Below are 18,883 nucleotides of genomic sequence, written 5' to 3' on the forward strand. Positions count from 1 at the left end.
TTTAGAATTCAAATTAATTTAAGTTTGACTTAAATTCGAATTTGAATCTGAATTAAAATTGGACTACTGGATAAAGGATAAAATCTCTTCCTTCCCTATCTGATATAGGTGCCACACACACAGGGATAAATCCTTAATGGTGGCCGGCCACTAAAGGATAAGGGGAAGAGATTTTTTTGTTCGAAATTCAAAATTGGAGATAGGGATTTGATCCTGTTTTGAAGTTTGACTTCTACTCTTTAAATATGAGAATGATAGAAAATTGTGGACACAATTTTTGAAGCAATTTTTCAGCCCTAATAGTTGGTGGCCGAAATTCATAGAGAGAAAAGAGAGAGAAAATATTTTTCTCCAAAAATTCCACATCATGCATGCGTTGGTGTTTGTGGAAATTTGAGTGTTTAAGAAACCTGTTTTTGTCTCACGTGTGCCCACACACACGTCTACGTGGAATCAAGGAATTGACGTGGAAGACTTTGGTATTCTAAACACAAAGATTGGAGCAAGGACTGTTCGTGGTCAAAGAATTCAAGTTATCATCCGAGTCAGCTTCCAGGTATTTTTTCGGATTGAATTCTTGATGTAAATTAATGCGATTAATTTATTCGTGCATAAATTAATATAATCTATAGAGTATCTCAAAAGTTTTATGAAAATTTTTGTTATACACGATCCGCCTTCCCCACGCTTTCGCACCCGAATTTGATTCGGGAACCAGCACTTGCTCCATCATAACCTTGTCCTCGTAGTCTTGATATGCTTAATCTGTATCTTGAAAATAATTTATCAAGCAGACTTAAGTGAGGGAGCTGGGGTACTAGCAACATGTTCAATACCTATAAAACGTTCAATTACTTGCCCTTTTTTATCCACACAAGGCAACACAACAGCCATCTGCTCATTTGTTGAGATGTCATGAGATTCATCAACAAGAATAAAAAATAGAGCATCTCCAATATCTTTAATAATAATATTGACAGTTTCAATTGCAACAACATTTACGATGTCTTTTTGAATATCAGGTGATGTTAATTTCATATTTTCAGGAGCATTCTTCAATGTAACACCTCTAACTTCATCATTGTGAGAAGCTAGAAATTGCAAAAGCTCTAGAAAGTTACCTTGATTGCTTGAGTCGTCAGATTCATCATGACCACGAAATGCGAGCCCTTGTCGTAAAAGAAATCGCACACAATCCACTGATGCATTCAAACGAATTCGATATTTTTTTGAGCTTATTTTGATTGCTTGGAAATAATTATTTCAATATGTTGCTTTTGGTTCATCAAGGCTTCACAATTCCTCCAAGCTTGGTTGTGTAAGCTACTTGAGCCTCCAACATGAGTCTGAAGTCTTTCTTTCTTTTCCCAATTTGAAAAGCCTTCACTAACGAAATAATCACTACCCGAAATAATTGGTTTGAAAAGATAACAACACAAACAAAATGCCGCATCTTTTGTTATGCTATCTTCCAACGATTCAAACCAAATAGGGTTGAATTTTCTTAATGCTTGCCCACATTTACTTAAAGAAAAATCATGACTTCGAGGTTGACAAGGACCCCTTTGCATATACGCTCTTTGAACTTGATCTCGAACATTAGGATTATAATCCAAAATTGGAGTTCTTAACCCCGGATCCGTTGGAAGATCTATCAAGTTAATTTCCACGCTACATGATTTAATACTGTCATCATTTTTTCTTTCTAGAAATGGAGGTTCTAATTTTCTTTTGAAATATTTCTCCATTACTATTTCAAATCTCCGTTACTATTTCAAAAGAATATTTAAGAAACTACAAAAAAGTAAAAAAAAAAACAAAGATAAGCACTCAAAATACAAAAAAAAACCAACATAATAGACTAAAAAAATAAACATCAAAAGAATATAAAAACTAACCCACACACAAATTCAAGTTCTACTTAATCAAATAATTTGTACCAAATATCAATAATTAAAATCATTAATTAATCATAGGAAATAGAAACTAAATTAATTTATTATAAAAAAAATAAAATTCTAAGTTATAATTTATAAAGTAGACAAACCATTAGCACAAGCATGAATCTACAAAGCTTGTACTATAAACGTAGTAAAAGACAAAAGACACATTATCTACAAAGCTTTTATGAGCTAGAGACAAAACCTCAAATGTCCATGGATCTTTAAAAAAAATAAAAAAAGAGAAAACTCTTAAACTTTTCGGTAAAAGAAGTGGGCACAAAGCACAAAATAAATAAAGGAAGAGAAGACAAACCTGAGTAGTAGTGGGTGTGGTGGGCCAGCAGCAGTCCTCTAGTCCTCAAGCATACATTGCTTATGGGAGAAGACGAGAAGAAGTGCATAGTGAAGAGAGAAAAGACAAATAAAGGGTTTTTAATTCAGCTTGTTTTGGGGCAAAATAAAAAAAATACAAATAAAAGTAGTATTTTTAAAAAATTATATTAAAAAAATGTATACATAACTTCTGTGGGGACACATGCCCCACTTGCCTCTGTTGCTGACCACAAGCCTTATGCCACAAAAGCTCCTGGCCGTATTTGGAATTGATCCCGTTTTTATTTTTCACATTTTTTGAGAAAAAAAATGAAAACGTTTCTAAAACGACATTTAGCGGAATAAAGATAAAAAATGAAAATGAAAATGATTTTTTGGTTTACTGTAAAATGAGAAAGAAATGAAAAACGACTTTTAATCGTTTTTCATTTTTTGTTTTCGTTTTCTCCTCTCTCAAGCAGAGAGAGAAAGAGATACATTAATGAGTTTGTTTACACTAAAAATAATCTCTTGATAAAACTAATAAATGCATTTTCAAAAATAATTTATGTCTGAGATTGAAAACATTTTCGTTTTCATATAAAAAATAAAATCATTTTAGAACGAGTTTCAAATGCACCCCATGTTTCTCTCTCTTTTCGCGACGGCCACTCGAATTCTAATCCTAAACACATTAAAGAAAAAATCACACTATATTATTCTTTTTTTTTTGTGGGGAAAAAAAAAGTGGCGTGGGGGGGTTGGGGGGGGGGGGCGCTGGTTTATTTCTCATGCTTTTTTTTTTAAAGTTATTCCTTCTCCTGATCATCCCCTTTCAAATACCGACATTTTGTGATCGTATGCCAATTGAGCAACTATATACGGTGTAGTATGCTAGTGGGTGAGGGTTGCTTTAACATTGGGATTTTGGCATTGGATGCAATGTTCTTTTTTTTTTTAAAAAGGGAATATAAAATGTAACGTTAACGTCTGTTTGGTTCATGTATTTTTTTTACTAATCACTTAGTTTACGTGTTTAAATTTTTGTTACACTAATTTTTTTTAGAATAAAAAAATTCAATTAGTAGATTCTCTTATACAATTTGAATTTAGAATCAAAATTATCGATTTGAACCAATGAACCAAACATGCCTTATGAATAGATACTGGTAAATTTTTTATAAGTTTTTTTTTTTTGTTGTTTTCTGAGAATTTTTTTTATAAATTTTACGTAGGGAAATTTTTTTATTGTTTGAGATAGTTTCCCCTCATAATAGATAGAAAAAAAAAAAAAAAAAGTGTCAGTCCACACCCGTTAATTGGAAGACCATCGAGTTAAAGCTCAACGGATACATAGATCTCTTCTCTACTTTCCAATAACTCAATCTAACGGCTCTAATCCTTTTATCCTCCTTTTTTCAACAGCACTCGATTAAAATCCTCCAACGGTCAAAAAACCAGGATTTAAATCTTCCTCTCTCTCCTCTAACTAGCCGTTACTATTTCCTTCAAGAAACCACATTCTAATTCCTCCGAAGATTCTCAAAACCTCGCCGTTACAGATCTGTCAACTGATTTTCTCTATTGCCCTGTTTCTTTCATTTTTGAATTTTCTGCCGAAGAAAAACACCATTGAACTCAGTACGAGGAAAAACCTCCCATGGCGGCGCCTCCTAACAAGTCCTCCTCTTCGCCAATCCCAGGCCGAGCAAACCCTAACGCAAGAAGCTCTGAGATCGGAAACCCCATGAGAAGGAGCTTCGCTGGAAACCCCTTTAGCAAGCCCTCAATTGTCCCAAATCCCAAAGGCTTAAACCCTAATACCCCCGTTAACAGCCCTTCAGGTTTGATTTGATTTCTGTGTTCGCTTAATAATGATCTGTTTGTTTTAAACCTTAATACCCCCGTTAACAGCCATTCAGGTGTAATTTGATTTCTGTTTTCGCTTGATAATGATCTGTTTGTTTGCTGAGAAACTCGGAGAGAAAAAATGTTGAACTTATTATTTTTTGTTTCCTTGTTCTTGTATTTGCAGAGTATCCGCGAAGAAACTCCGTTAGCAGAGAGAGCGTGGTGACTTTGCGCGATAACGAGGACAAAGAGAATGGGAAAATGGTGAAACTCCGATCGCCGATGGGATCGAAGGGCGCAAAGAATTTCATGTCTCCGACGATCTCTGCTGCTTCCAAGATCAACGCTTCGCCAAGGAAGAAGATTTTGGAAGAGAGAAACGAGCCGGTTAGCGATTCCATTTCGTTCTCCGAATTCAAAATCGCATCTTTTAGTCCACCAATTGCTGATCTTTCGGATCACAAGCAGGAAGATAAAGCTCCTGCAGCTCCTCCAGTTTCCGAAGATTCGAAAGCCAAATCGGATTCGTTGCCGAAGAAGAAAGTTTCTTTCGTGGAGCCCGAGCTTGTTAACCTTGAACCTACTTTCAAGATTAGCCCTCCTCCTCCTCCTACTCCGTCTTCGATTCCAGTAATAGCGCCATTGGATTCGGATCCTTTGGCGTCTCCTTATGATCCCAAAACCAACTACCTTTCCCCGAGGCCTCGTTTTCTTCATTACAAGCCGAACCCTCGAGTCGAACTCTATCTCAGCAAGACAAAAGAAGGAAAGCGGCTCGAGGACGGATTTTCTGACACTGATACTACTGAAGAAGAAGAAGAAGATGAAACCCAGTCGGAATCTTTATTGAAGGAAACGGAAGATGATGTTTCTTCGGGTGAAGAAGTGAGAGCAGAAGAAAAACAAGGAGAAGAAAAAGAAGAGGAAGAAGAGGAGGAGCTTGTTGTTTCTGAACCAAGTCCAATTGATGCTGTTATATCAGATGAGGCTGTTGAAGCAAAGAGGGAATCTAAGCCGTGGTCAGTTTGGAGGTCAAAGTTGACTGCTTTGCTTATCATTCTCTCAATTGCTTGTGTATCGATCTCGGTTGCCAATTCGCCGGTGACCGACCATTCTGCTTTCAACGGTGCACCAGCCTTCTTGAAGCAGTATGATCAGTTTGAAGTCCTCGAGTTCGCGAAAGCGAGTTTTGATGGGATAACTCAAAGGTTTCGTGTTTGGTACGCAAATTCTGTCTCTTCTCTTTCTGAGTTGATATCCAATCTTAGAGGAGCACACAAAGTGGGGCCCTTGAATTATTTTAACTTGTCTGCTTTGGTTGAGGATGATGTACCCTTTGATGGTTATGAAATGAATGTGCTTGTACCTACAAGAGAGAATGGGCAGTTTCATATTGGAGCTGCATATGTAATTATGGAGGATGAAGCATTACTAGTTGATGCTGAATATGTGGAAGAAGTGCATCAGGAGGATGATGAAGCATCTTCTGAAGTTGAAGAAATGCCAGAAGCATGCATTAGTCCTGATCCTGAAGAAGTTAGTCAAGAAGGAAATGAACTTCCTGGTGATTTTGAGGACAACCCGATACCGATTTCGCAGACTGATGAAGCAGCCCAACCCGAAGTTTTGGAAGCTGGGATTTCCCAATATGAGGTTGATATGAGTTCTGGTGCTGAAACGGAGGCTGCAAATGAAGATCTTTTTATTTCTGAAGCACCAGAAGTTGATGCTTCATCAGAGGGCACACAAAGTTCAGAAGTAGATGTTGCAGTTGATGGCAGTACAGAAAATAGTTTCACCAAAGTGAATATGTTGGGAATAGCCTTATTTGTTTTGGCTCTAATTGCTTGTACAGGCTTTGTCTTTGTGAGGAAAGGGAATAACAACTCAACTTTGAATGATTCCGATGTCATTAAAAGTGAGAGATTGGTGACTAAGAAATTGGATTCAAGTCCGACTCTTTCCAAGCACGGGAACACTTTTGAGGTGCAACCCTATTCTTGGGACTGTTCTGGCGAGTCTTGTCCCTCGGAGATGAGCAGCTATCATAACACTTCTTCTTACAACAACAATACAAAAGGACTGAATTCTCTTAATGAAACTTGGAGCTATGAGAGGAAGGCCAAGAAGAACCAAAGGAGGGAATCCATGGCTTCGTCGATGGATTCCTCGATAGGTTCACCGTCTTACGGAAGCTTCACGACCTATGAGAACATCCCCACCAAATATGTGAGTTTTAACCACAAACCATATTTTTTTTTCTCACTTACATAAAAAAATTCATGAACATGACCAAAACATATATATGTTTCTTATGTGTTGACTTTCCTTTTTTTTTTTTTGGTAGGGACGCGGAGATGAAGAGGTTATAACTCCTGTTAGGCGCGCTCCAGCAGACTCAGAAGCCATGTCACGTCTCCGTGATGATTAACTAGAAGAGTATTAGACTAAACGTTCATTGTTAATGAGCACCACTATTTAGTACTAGTATTAGTAGTTGTAGGAGGAGTTCGAGCTTGTTGTGTAACGTTGGTTGTTATGCCTTGTCGTTAGGCTGTCTTTACTAACAATGTTGTGTATTTAATTAGACACTCATTGTGATTGGCTGATTTGTACTTCAGTATCATTCTTTGCAATCTCACCATTTTCTTTTAGTAATGAAGAAATCTCTGTAAAATCTTTGTTTTTCAACATTAACACACACACACGCAGCGCATTTCTCCATGATGAACGATAACTTGCTAATTAATGCTCACAGTTCGTCGTACAAATTAGTGGAATTTCTCCTATATGCATTCTTCTGTTTTTTTTTTCTTATATGTTCGTCGTACACAGTTACAACCTCAAACCAACAATTCATCTGCACTCAATAAGTATTCAGGGGAAAAAAAGGAGCAGATTTCCAAAATTAAAAAATTGCTTACGGATAATGTTTTCTCAGACATGGCTCCGAAGCCTTTTTGGTGTGGTTAAAACGGTTGCGAGTGTTGGAAAGACAACAGCCAACGTGAAGTTTTGGATTTTTTTTTTTAACCTATCACTGCTTAGTTTGGTATTTATGTCCTTCAGAGTTGATAGTTGCCCATTTTTCTTCTTGTAAATATGGAAAAAACAATCAACGGATGGTTTGCTGGGAGTAAGCCATTGTTTATTACTGCCTAATTGAAGTTCCAATGTTCAAAGATTTCCTCTGATTTTGTCTTTTACCTTTTTTTTTCATTTTGATTAATTATTTTGTCTCAATTTTGTCGGTTTTTGATTTGTTGTCGTTTATCCTCTTTGTGTCGCTTTGAATGTTGTTTTTCGCTGTCGTCTTATGGTAACATATTCATGTCGTTTATTCATTTGTTTTTGTTGTTGTCTTTTTTCACGGTGTCATTTTTCAAGTTGCCGTTTTGTTGTCGTCTATGCATTACTTTTTTTTTTTGCCCTCTACGTGTCGTTTTTTATTTGGTCTCCTTCACCGTCGTTTGGTATTTTTATGTACTTTTTACATTGTTATGGTTTGTTATTTTCTCATTTTGGTTGTTACTTACTAATTTCGTGCCAATTTGTTGTCATGTCTCATGTTGCTCTTCAATTTCGTATTTTTTTTCAGTTGTTCTCGTTTGCTCTTTTTAATGTCGTTTTAACAATGTTAATCTGTTATTGGTTTTTCATGTCATCCTCCCATGTAATTTACTTGCCGTCTTCGCATTGCTATTGTAGTTAATTCTGTTTGCTCGACCCTTATTGTATCCTTTCACATTGTTGCCGTTTATTGATTTTGTCTCACATATCCCGGGCTATTGTATCTTTGAGTCATTTTGTTATTGTTCATTATTTTATTGCCGTTTAACGTTTCTGTTGCTTTTTCTGTAGTCCTTTTAATTTCAATGTCGTCCTCAGACGTCATTTTGCTGTCGTTTAGTTATCATGTTGTTTCACTATGTTGTTTTCTATGATCATTTTCCATTTATGTGTCGTTTTTCATGTTATCTCTTTTGCTGTCTTTTTTTTATATTGTCGTCGTTTATTAACTTAAGAATCGCATATTTTTTTCCAAATACAAAGCCACGCGTCGGTTAAAATAAGTAACTGAAAACTTTGGAAAACGACTAGTAGTTTCTTGACTTTGCAAACATTGTTTAGGGAGGAACGACATGTCGTACTTTTACACGGAATACATACACATCACGATAAGACTAAAGACTCATTATCGTTGGTGGTGATAATCTTCATTAGTTTTTTTTTAACTATTTTTTATTGAGACATCAGTTTTTAGACTATTTATTTTGAGAAAAACACATATAATTGTGTGTCCTATGTCTAAATAAATAATTTTTAGAATTCACATGCAAGTTTGTGATTTACTCAAACGGAATAGTGATAATCATCAATAGTAATATATAACGCGACTCATTATACAAACATATTTCATAAATGCATAAATGCATTTTGAGATATTTACATTTTTTACGGTATGGATCTACAAACACAAAGATGAACTTTGCATTTTTTTAGGGATTTCTTTCTTGAAGATGTTTTCCATATATGGTCGAAGTTTTACAAAATTGCAAAAATTGTCATTTTCATGAACTTAGTGATCAATTATTAATTGACTCAGCGGTCCATCACTGATTGACTTAGTGGTCAATCATAATGGACTATAATTTATCACGGATTAACTCGATTATTCTTTATTATTAATCAACATTAGTTAATAAATAAGTAAAATCAATTAGTAATTAATCAATTTTAATTAATAAATTACATGTTTATTAATGACAAACCATTGAGAAATTAATAATGAATCAGTCAATCAATTATAGGTCAATCATTGCTTGACCGTGGTCTATAAGCCAATCATTGATTGACTCGTGTAAACAAAACGTCCATTTTCATAAAATAAAAAAAGTTCGGTCATTTATAAAAAGAGGTAGTTAAAAAGGGTCATCCAGCATAATTATCTTTTTTTTTTTATTCCTTATATTAGATTTTTTCTTAAAGAGAAAAATGTTTGCTTTCTCTCTATCCCAATGTAGAGGTAAATTGTCGTTAAGTTAAATTTAAGGGTTCGTTTATTTCATGCATTTAAATTTATGATTTTAATTCTGTTATAATATTTTTCTTTCGTAAAATATTTAAATTTCAAATGTTAAAATTAAAAATTACTAATTTAAATGCATGAATTAAACGACCCTAAATCATTTACTGCAACCACAGAGTCGCTAATCAAAGCTCATTAAGTCATTGAAGATATGAAATTGTCAAATTGACGGTAATTAATACATACATCATCAACATTAAAAGGGAAATTTACTGCTTTTGCAATTTGGCTGATTCTCATTGATCGTGGGGAAAAAAAAAACAATGATTGTCATTGCCAAATAAGAACACTGATATTTGGAAACAAATCATATGTGAGAGAAAAAGAGTATCATTCCCAAAATAAGAGCACAATTACATGTTCATTCTCTAAAATGTAAATCCTGAAACTATACTATATATTGATTATTGTTTTTGTCTTTATGAAAAATGGATTTTTTTAAAAAAAATTTAGAGAAAGATTGATGATTCTTATAGTTTGTAATTGCATCCCTTTCTTTGTTTATTTCCTTAATTTTCAAAATTACACACATCGACTAAAAAGAACATACATGCTCGGTCAGAGAAAAAAAAAAGAAAAGAAAATAACATTTTCAAGTTCCAAGTTTAAATTTAAAACAATTAATTTTATTTTTATACAAAATATATAAATTTCGTATCCTTAGTTATATGTTCTAAAACAAAAATCCCTAACTTATATTTCATTTTGCAGTTTAAACTTTGAGTTATGCCAATATGGAAATTTAATCTAATTTTTGCAATAGACTTTGTTTGTAATGGTTTGAAATAAAATCATTGTCCTTTATTGAAATGTTCATTCATTTTGAAATTTATTGTAAGGAAAGAAAATTCGGGATAAACTACCCTTAAAAAGGGATAAACTAAAAAATAATTGTAATTTTAAAAAAAATGTCATTTTTAGCTAAAAGTTTGAAAACCACGTATTGCTCTAATAAGTGGCAACAATACTGCTTAAAAACTACCCAACCAAAGGAAAATTTCGATGAAAGAAGACTTCCTTTTACCTAAATAAATAACGTGTTAAAGAACGTCACTCATTTTTTATGAAAAATATTTAAAAGTAAAGTTAGTATTCTTTTAACAAATATAGTTATTTAATTAAAAATAATGAAAAAAATTTAAACTTATATACCGTAAGAAATATTTATCTCATTTTTATTTATTTATTCGTGAATGACGTTCCCGTTCGGTTCGTTAATTTGAGTTTTTAATTCGAGTTGAGATGTGATGTTATGTGAGAACCTTCTGTAACAAAAAAGTTAGATGTGACTATTTTTGAGAACTTTTTATTATAATAAAATTTAAATTTTAAACTTAAATCAGTGAAAAAAACGTGACTCGTTTGTCTAGAACCGATTATAAGGCTGGCTTGATGTCATTTGTCCACGTTTCGAATCGCAAATTCGTAAATAAAAGCATATTTCGGTTGTATTAATACGACAAGTTGTTGGCGTGCCTCCTCTACACACTAAAAATGTCATTTTTAGCTAAAAGTTTGAAAACCACGTATTGCTCTAATAAGTGGCAACAATACTGCTTAAAAACTACCCAACCAAAGGAAAATTTCGATGAAAGAAGACTTCCTTTTACCTAAATAAATAACGTGTTAAAGAACGTCACTCATTTTTTATGAAAAATATTTAAAAGTAAAGTTAGTATTCTTTTAACAAATATAGTTATTTAATTAAAAATAATGAAAAAAATTTAAACTTATATACCGTAAGAAATATTTATCTCATTTTTATTTATTTATTCGTGAATGACGTTCCCGTTCGGTTCGTTAATTTGAGTTTTTAATTCGAGTTGAGATGTGATGTTATGTGAGAACCTTCTGTAACAAAAAAGTTAGATGTGACTATTTTTGAGAACTTTTTATTATAATAAAATTTAAATTTTAAACTTAAATCAGTGAAAAAAACGTGACTCGTTTGTCTAGAACCGATTATAAGGCTGGCTTGATGTCATTTGTCCACGTTTCGAATCGCAAATTCGTAAATAAAAGCATATTTCGGTTGTATTAATACGACAAGTTGTTGGCGTGCCTCCTCTACACACTACACAATTACACATACATACGTAAGAGAGAGTATTTGTAACCCGCAAAATTACAATGTTGTGTCGTGGTTTGATTTATTATATAAAGTAATCCTGATAAATATTTTTAAAAAATATATGAATTAATTTTTTTTAATTATTTAATTAAATAATTATATTAATAAAATGATATTTATAAAAAAAAAATCTAGAGTGCAGGATAAATTCAAATTCTGCAATTTTCTTATTATACAAACTTGTGTATATCCAGTATATTTTTATACACACACACATATATATATATAATAGAAATATATTGGAAAATCCACACCTCGTAAGGGCACAGCTTCGATGTCTTGAAACAGAAGAGATCCACAAAGAGAAACAGACGCACACATTGGATTTGGGGGTTTAGGGTTTGGGTGGGAGAGAAGAGGAGAGCCACATGGCGTCCTCTGCTCAGTCCATCGTCCGCTATGGCGGTCCCGTCTCCGCCGGACCCACCGGCGGCAACTTTGACGCCCTCAACCGAATCCTCTCCGACCTCTGCTTCCGTAACGCCCCCAAGGTACGCCCGAATTTTGCCTCCGTTTGTTTCCCGGGAAAATTGCTCTGCTCACTGGTGAATTACTTCAGTTTAGGCTGAAGAGTACTGGAAATGGGCGAATTTACAGGCGTTGTTAGGTTCCGATTAGTTGAGGAACTCAATCCAGTGTATAATTGCTGTGAAATTATTGTTAAATTGCCTTGTTTTTCAACTCCGCATAGATTACACTGGTGTTGTCTTTGTTCTTGGTTGGTTTCTTGTTATGAGTTTATTTAGTTTTTCTTTTGGCAAATCGTTTTTTAGTTATTTTTGTTTGGTTGCTAGATTATGATTCGAATGGTTCGCTACGGTATTTTCTTTCACAAAAAATACACGTAAATCGAAAATGGTTCTGAATCCATCAACCAAACGTTCACTAATGATTCCTTGGACTTCAGATTCATTTATGTTTTGGCATGTTGTTCCTTTCAGACATGTAATGACTTTTAGATTCCTGTCGTATATATATATAATAGAAATATATTGGAAAATCCACACCTCGTAAGGGCACAGCTTCGATGTCTTGAAACAGAAGAGATCCACAAAGAGAAACAGACGCACACATTGGATTTGGGGGTTTAGGGTTTGGGTGGGAGAGAAGAGGAGAGCCACATGGCGTCCTCTGCTCAGTCCATCGTCCGCTATGGCGGTCCCGTCTCCGCCGGACCCACCGGCGGCAACTTTGACGCCCTCAACCGAATCCTCTCCGACCTCTGCTTCCGTAACGCCCCCAAGGTACGCCCGAATTTTGCCTCCGTTTGTTTCCCGGGAAAATTGCTCTGCTCACTGGTGAATTACTTCAGTTTAGGCTGAAGAGTACTGGAAATGGGCGAATTTACAGGCGTTGTTAGGTTCCGATTAGTTGAGGAACTCAATCCAGTGTATAATTGCTGTGAAATTATTGTTAAATTGCCTTGTTTTTCAACTCCGCATAGATTACACTGGTCTTGTCTTTGTTCTTGGTTGGTTTCTTGTTATGAGTTTATTTAGTTTTTCTTTTGGCAAATCGTTTTTTAGTTATTTTTGTTTGGTTGCTAGATTATGATTCGAATGGTTCGCTACGGTATTTTCTTTCACAAAAAATACACGTAAATCGAAAATGGTTCTGAATCCATCAACCAAACGTTCACTAATGATTCCTTGGACTTCAGATTCATTTATGTTTTGGCATGTTGTTCCTTTCAGACATGTAATGACTTTTAGATTCCTGTCGTCATTATGGGAATCTAGTACATTTTAAGAATAGAGTCGTTTCTGGTTGATGTGATCTGGACACCTGATTACCTTTTCCTTAGACTGCTCAACAGGAGGGGGCTTCTCTAGCTTTCAAGAAACATCTAGAGGAAGAAGCTCGTGATCTTAGCGGAGAAGCTTTTTCCCGTTTCATGGATCAGTTGTACGATCGGATTTCTACTCTTTTAGAAAGTAATGATGCCGCGGAAAATATGGGAGCTTTGAGAGCTATTGATGAGTTAATCGATGTCGCTCTTGGAGAGAATGCCTCCAAGGTTTCTAAATTTTCAAATTACATGAGGACTGTGTTTGAAATAAAGCGTCACCCTGAGATTCTGGAACTTGCTAGCCGGGTTTTGGGTCATCTAGCCCGAGCAGGTGGAGCAATGACTGCAGATGATGTTGAACACCAGGTGTGTTATCCCATTTCATCTTAGGCATTTTAAAAAAAAAAAAAATAGTTTTCCCTATCTTTGAGTGGGGGCTTGAGATAAGGCTCGTTTCTATAGATCAAAATTGCACTTGATTGGCTGCGTGGAGAAAGAGTAGAGTATCGCCGTTTCGCTGCTGTCTTAATCTTGAAAGTAAGTGCCATGTTCGTTATTTTGTATTCTTATTGATTACTTGAAATTTTCTTTTTTCTCTTTCTCAGTATGGGGCAATGATATTATTTTGAATATGTATGAAGTGATAGGTCATATGTTTTCTCCACATCAAAAGGCTATCTTATATCTTCATGTTCAATTTTACTTTTATTTGCATTCATGATTTTTATTTTTTATTTTTACATTTTCTATTTGGTTATTTTATTCTTTTATTTTTTTTTCACTTGAATTCTCACGTAGGAAATTCATTATCACTTCAGGAAATGGCGGAAAATGCTTCAACGGTGTTCAATGTGCATGTACCTGAATTTGTTGATGTTATATGGGTTGCTCTAAGAGATCCTAGATTGGATGTTCGGGAGCGAGCTGTGGATGCACTGCGTGCTTGTCTTCGTGTTATTGAGAAACGTGAGACAAGATGGCGTGTGCAATGGTCAGTACGTTGTCCTAATGCATGTATTATGTAAATGCCATTTAGGCAGGATTTTGTTGCATGCTTATATTGTCGTTCCTTTGAACTTGTTGTTCTAGTTGTCTTCCTTTATCAAATAGTGTTCTAATATGCCATTTGTTCACTGTAAGTGGTATTTGTAATTTTTGTTATTTTGCAGGTACTATCGTATGTTTGAGGCAACACAAGATGGATTGGGTAAAAATGCTCCTGTTCACAGCATACATGGTTCTCTACTTGCAGTAGGAGAGCTTTTAAGGTTGCTAGAGATATAAAATTTCCCTTTTTTTTTAGCAATATTCCTTTCTTTCAGTTAGAACAATTTTCTGGCAGAAGTATGTTATTGGTATACCACATAAAGTGGCATTTTTGTAGATGCCGGAAATGTGTTATGATGGCCCTATGCAAATTTATAGACATAGCTCAAAAAGACCAGTTCAATGTAAACTGTGCAGGAATACAGGCGAGTTCATGATGTCAAGATACAGAGAAGTTGCTGAAATTGTTCTCAGATATCTAGAGCACCGAGATCCTCTTGTTCGGCGGAGCATAACTTCATTGTTACCGCGGATTGCTCATTTTCTGCGTGATCGATTTGTTACCAACTACTTAACGGTTTGTATTCGGTGCTTTTTTCCCATATTTTCTTTTATGTTGCCATTGTAAATGGTTAACAAAATGTTTTGGGTAAAAAGCTTGTTGTACGTTTGTTATTATTTCCAGTTTACTGCTCAAGATGTAAAAGTTTCAATTTCTTGCAGATATGCATGAATCATATTCTTGCGGTTCTGCGAATACCAACTGAACGCGCTAGTGGATTTATTGCCCTCGGGGAGATGGCTGGTGCTTTGGATGGGGAACTTGTGAACTATTTGCCAACAATTATTCCCCCCTTACGTGATGCAGTATGTGACATTCGGATGTTGAACTATTGAATATTTGTTCTCTACCATAAATGATGCTTTTTTGACTTTTGTGTTACATGTCCGGTGTACTTTTGTGGATTTTATTGTTTTGTGGCTGTCATTTTGATAGCAGACATATTTCTGATAGTTTATATATCAATTATTTTTGTAGATTGCACCACGCAGGGGTAAACCCTCGCTTGAGGCTTTGGCATGTGTTGGGAACATTGCTAAAGCTATGGGACCTGCTATGGAACCTCATGTTCGTGGACTTTTGGATGTTATGTTTGCTGCTGGTCTCTCCTCGACGCTTGTTGAGGCCCTTGAGCAAATAGCCGCCAGGTATAAAGGGTTTATCTGGATTTCTTTGACCTATATTATTCAGGAAATTTATTTTCCTCTAATGTTGATTGTTACTTGTTATTTTAGTATCCCATCGTTGCTACCTCCCATTCAAGATCGGTTGCTTGATTGCATTTCAATGGTCCTTTCACTGTCCCATTATTCACAGGGGAGATCAACTGTAGGTGGAAATCGAGCAAATTTGACGAATATTCCTCAGCAAGCTTCAGACCTTAGTGGTCCAGCCCTTGTGCAACTTGCTTTGCAGACTTTGGCTCGTTTTAATTTTAAGGTTTGATAATACATGCTATTGACTTATGACTCCTAGTTGCACCTGAAATCTCACCGGGAAAATAATATGTTGATTAGGGTCATGACCTCCTTGAGTTTGCGAGAGAATCCGTTGTTGTATATTTGGATGATGAGGATGGAACAACACGAAAGGATGCTGCCCTGTGCTGTTGCAGATTAGTTGCAAATTCTTTTTCTGGCTTAGCCTGCACACAATTTGGTTCTAGTAGATCCAATCGCACTGGGGGAAAGCGTCGACGTCTGGTTGAAGAGGTTGGTTTTCCACAGTTTCTTTCATTTGTTTGTACTTGTGGTTTTGGTATTTTTCACGTGTTCATGCCTTTTTGGGTTTGTTTTCTCCTCTCCCTTGCGTTTCTATCTTTTATTTAATTTTCTCTCTTATGTGGAACAGCCTGTTTCCAGAACTGGTTTCGTGTTGCTCAGCTATGGTCCTTTTTTTTTTTTTTTTTTTTCATTTTATTCTTTTGCATCACAAGGTGAACAGGTTTTACATTACATTGATAGGTTTCAGAGAAGAATCAATTGGGATTAGGGCTGAATTAGGGCTTATTATTATTAATCAAATCAACTAAAAGACAATCCTGACCTACAATTCGAGAGGTAGGTCAATCTCTCAAAAACTCCTAATTATTCCTAATAACTTGACAAAACTCAGCATAAACATAATTAACTTGCTAATGCCCTCTTTATACTAAAGTCCTAAATCCATAAAATACCAAAAGACTAATCTGCCCCCCTAACCCTACGCCTAACATAAGTCTGTAGGGGCTTGGGCTTAACATACACTTGGACCATCTCCAATGCAAATGCTGTATTTGTCACTAAAAAGTGTGAAAATAACATATTTGATGTGCTATCTATTTTGTCCTCTGCTTCAAATGCCATATCTACCTTTTTTCATGATTATGAAGCTTTGAAACTTGTAAAAGTAAACTTTTAGTATTAAAATAATTTTAAAAGAATAATTTTGTAATGATCAAAATAAAAAAGTTAATATATCAACCAATAGCAATCAAATGCTAAATTTGGCATTTACTATACTTTGTGGCAAATTTAGCATATAAAATAGCATTGAATTGGATAGTGATTTTTTTTTCCTCACTCAGATGTCAAAATTGGCATTGGCACATCAATTTGGCACTCAATTGGAGATGCTCTTACAGATTTTCCTTTATGTTTTAGGTTTTACATTACACTTTACAGGTTTTCTTTTATTTCATAGGCTTGTGGATATTAAGTTATTCGTGATATCTATGGAACATCCTAGCAGTTTAGTTTTTTTACAGTCTTAAATTTTACTGTTTTGTCTTTCTGCAGATTGTAGAAAAGCTTCTAATTGCAGCTGTTGCAGATGCTGAAGTTACTGTTCGCCATTCAATCTTTTCTGCTCTCCATGGGAATAGAAGTTTTGATGATTTTTTGGCACAGTCGGACAGTCTGAGTGCAGTTTTTGCTGCTTTGAATGATGAGGTGTGATTGACTGATTTCAACTCACGTGGATTCATATGCTTTACTTGTAGATTCTGTATTAATTGCATAAAATTCTTGGCTGTTGCAAGTGATACAATCAAGTGATTGCAGCTAAGCATTTATCACATAAAAAGAATTCTTGAGGAATTGAAGAAACCAATAGAGATGCTTATGAAACTCTACTGTGACAACAAGGCTGCGATCAGTATGCCGTTTGTTCCAACAACACAACAAATAGTTGATATTCTCTGACAAAGGGATTATTCGGACCAAGCTTTGAGTTTCTTATCAGCAAGTTGGGCATGATAGATATCTATGCTCCAACTTGAGGGGGAGTGTCGAAGACCTAGGTTTTTTTAAAGTTAGGAAATTATCTCTTAAGGAGATTATCATTCTAAAAGTTAGGAGTTATCTCTTCCTTAATTATGTTTTAATTTAGAAATCCGGATAGAGTGTTTGATTAGGTCCGGATAAGGATGACTTGGAATCCAATTAGGATTTCATGATTAGGTTAGATTTTCTAAGTTAGTTTTATGCCTATAAATAGCTTATAAATTCCGCATATTAATAATAAGAAAGTAAGTTATTTTTCTTCTAAAAAACTACATGGTATCAGAGCTAGCTCTTAAATTTTAATGGCAAAGACTGCCATGACCGGAGCAAGTAGGACCTCTGCTTCTTCAAGGGATTTCACAGAGAATGAGCAGTCCGGAACCACTGCCATGACCAACGGCACATATCCATTAGCAGCATATGCAAATCCTTCTCTTTAGATCACTGTTCACAAATTAAATGGCAAGAATTACCTGGAGTGGGCTCAATCCATGAAGCTTGCAATTGATGGAAGAGGGAAACTTGGCCATTTAACCGGAGAGGTAAAAAAACCAGCAGTAGGTGATCCGAATCTGAAGGTATGGCGATTCGAGAACTCTTTGTTAATGGCGTGGCTCATTAACTCAATGGAGCCGGCTATTGGGAAACTCCATCTATTCTTTACCAACCGCCAGAGATATGTGGGAAGCTGTACGTGAGATGTACTTAGACCTGGAAAACTCATCACAAATCTTCGAACTAAAGACGAAGCTGTGGCAATCTAGGCAGGGAGATCGAGATGTCACAACATACAACAATGAGATGGTGACTTTATGGTAAGAATTGGATTTGTGTTATGAAGATGAATGGGATTGTCCTACTGATAGTGTGCGGCATAAGAAAAGAGAGGAGAATGATTGAGTTTACATGTTTCTAGCAGGACTCAATCAATAATTAGATGAAATAAGAGGAAGGGTCTTAGGAAAAAAACCCTTACCATCTATCAGAGAAGTGTTTTCAGAAGTTAGGAGAGAGGAGGCTAGGCGAAAAGTGATGCTAAAAACCCAAGAACCGAAGCTCAATCCTGAAGCAGAAAGTTCGGCTCAAGTCTCTAGAGGATTTGATCCGGAGGAAGAAACGAAAAAGAAACCATGGTGTGATCACTGCAAAAAACCATGGCATACAAAGGAAACATGCTGGAAACTTCATGGCAAACCGAAGAATTTTAAAAAGAAGAATGGAGGTGATGGCAAAGCATTCCAAACCGTGAGTGAGGATTCTCAAAGGCAGTAAATCAACTTGGAAATAACTCAGTTCACAAAGGAACAAGTAGACCATCTATACAAACTCTTTCAATCTCCTCAATTTTCAAATTCTTCTTGTTCTTTAGCTCAAAAGGGTAATTATCTTATTACAGC

At 35.4% G+C, this 18,883-nt stretch overlaps 2 protein-coding genes and 1 pseudogene across 2 annotated transcripts in view; 2 read left to right on the forward strand and 1 right to left on the reverse strand.

Annotated features, from left to right (window-relative positions):
* Positions 1-662: 662 nt before the first annotated feature.
* Positions 663-2,344, reverse strand: LOC112091436 (annotated as a pseudogene).
* A 1,419-nt stretch (positions 2,345-3,763) lies between these two features.
* Positions 3,764-6,657, forward strand: LOC21387263. The gene is made up of 3 exons (XM_010097336.2): positions 3,764-4,099; positions 4,291-6,335; positions 6,454-6,657. Exons 1-3 carry the CDS (start codon positions 3,916-3,918, stop codon positions 6,535-6,537), a joined length of 2,313 nt encoding a protein of 770 aa, XP_010095638.1. The 5' UTR covers positions 3,764-3,915; the 3' UTR covers positions 6,538-6,657.
* A 5,682-nt stretch (positions 6,658-12,339) lies between these two features.
* Positions 12,340-18,883, forward strand: part of LOC21387265 (serine/threonine-protein kinase TOR) — a 22,959-nt gene continuing 16,415 nt past the window's right edge. The window contains exons 1-11 of the mRNA XM_024165110.1: positions 12,340-12,570; positions 13,131-13,481; positions 13,578-13,652; positions 13,934-14,106; positions 14,285-14,383; positions 14,580-14,739; positions 14,886-15,029; positions 15,202-15,371; positions 15,459-15,663; positions 15,741-15,935; positions 17,001-17,153. Coding sequence (XP_024020878.1) covers positions 12,448-12,570; positions 13,131-13,481; positions 13,578-13,652; positions 13,934-14,106; positions 14,285-14,383; positions 14,580-14,739; positions 14,886-15,029; positions 15,202-15,371; positions 15,459-15,663; positions 15,741-15,935; positions 17,001-17,153 — 1,848 coding nt within the window. The 5' untranslated portion in view covers positions 12,340-12,447. The remainder of the gene's footprint in view (positions 12,571-13,130; positions 13,482-13,577; positions 13,653-13,933; positions 14,107-14,284; positions 14,384-14,579; positions 14,740-14,885; positions 15,030-15,201; positions 15,372-15,458; positions 15,664-15,740; positions 15,936-17,000; positions 17,154-18,883) is intronic.

Source organism: Morus notabilis, unplaced genomic scaffold (assembly GCF_000414095.1).
Source record: "Morus notabilis unplaced genomic scaffold, ASM41409v2 Scaffold1100, whole genome shotgun sequence".
Lineage (NCBI taxonomy): Eukaryota > Viridiplantae > Streptophyta > Magnoliopsida > Rosales > Moraceae > Morus > Morus notabilis.

Bases quoted from the DNA above. Each gene is read 5' to 3' on its own strand.
- LOC21387263 (XM_010097336.2), top strand. From the start codon at position 3,916: ATGGCGGCGCCTCCTAACAAGTCCTCCTCTTCGCCAATCCCAGGCCGA. The intron at 4,100-4,290 runs GTTTGATTTGAT...TTGTATTTGCAG, and splicing joins CCCCGTTAACAGCCCTTCAG to AGTATCCGCGAAGAAACTCC. The intron at 6,336-6,453 runs GTGAGTTTTAAC...TTTTTTTGGTAG, and splicing joins AGAACATCCCCACCAAATAT to GGACGCGGAGATGAAGAGGT.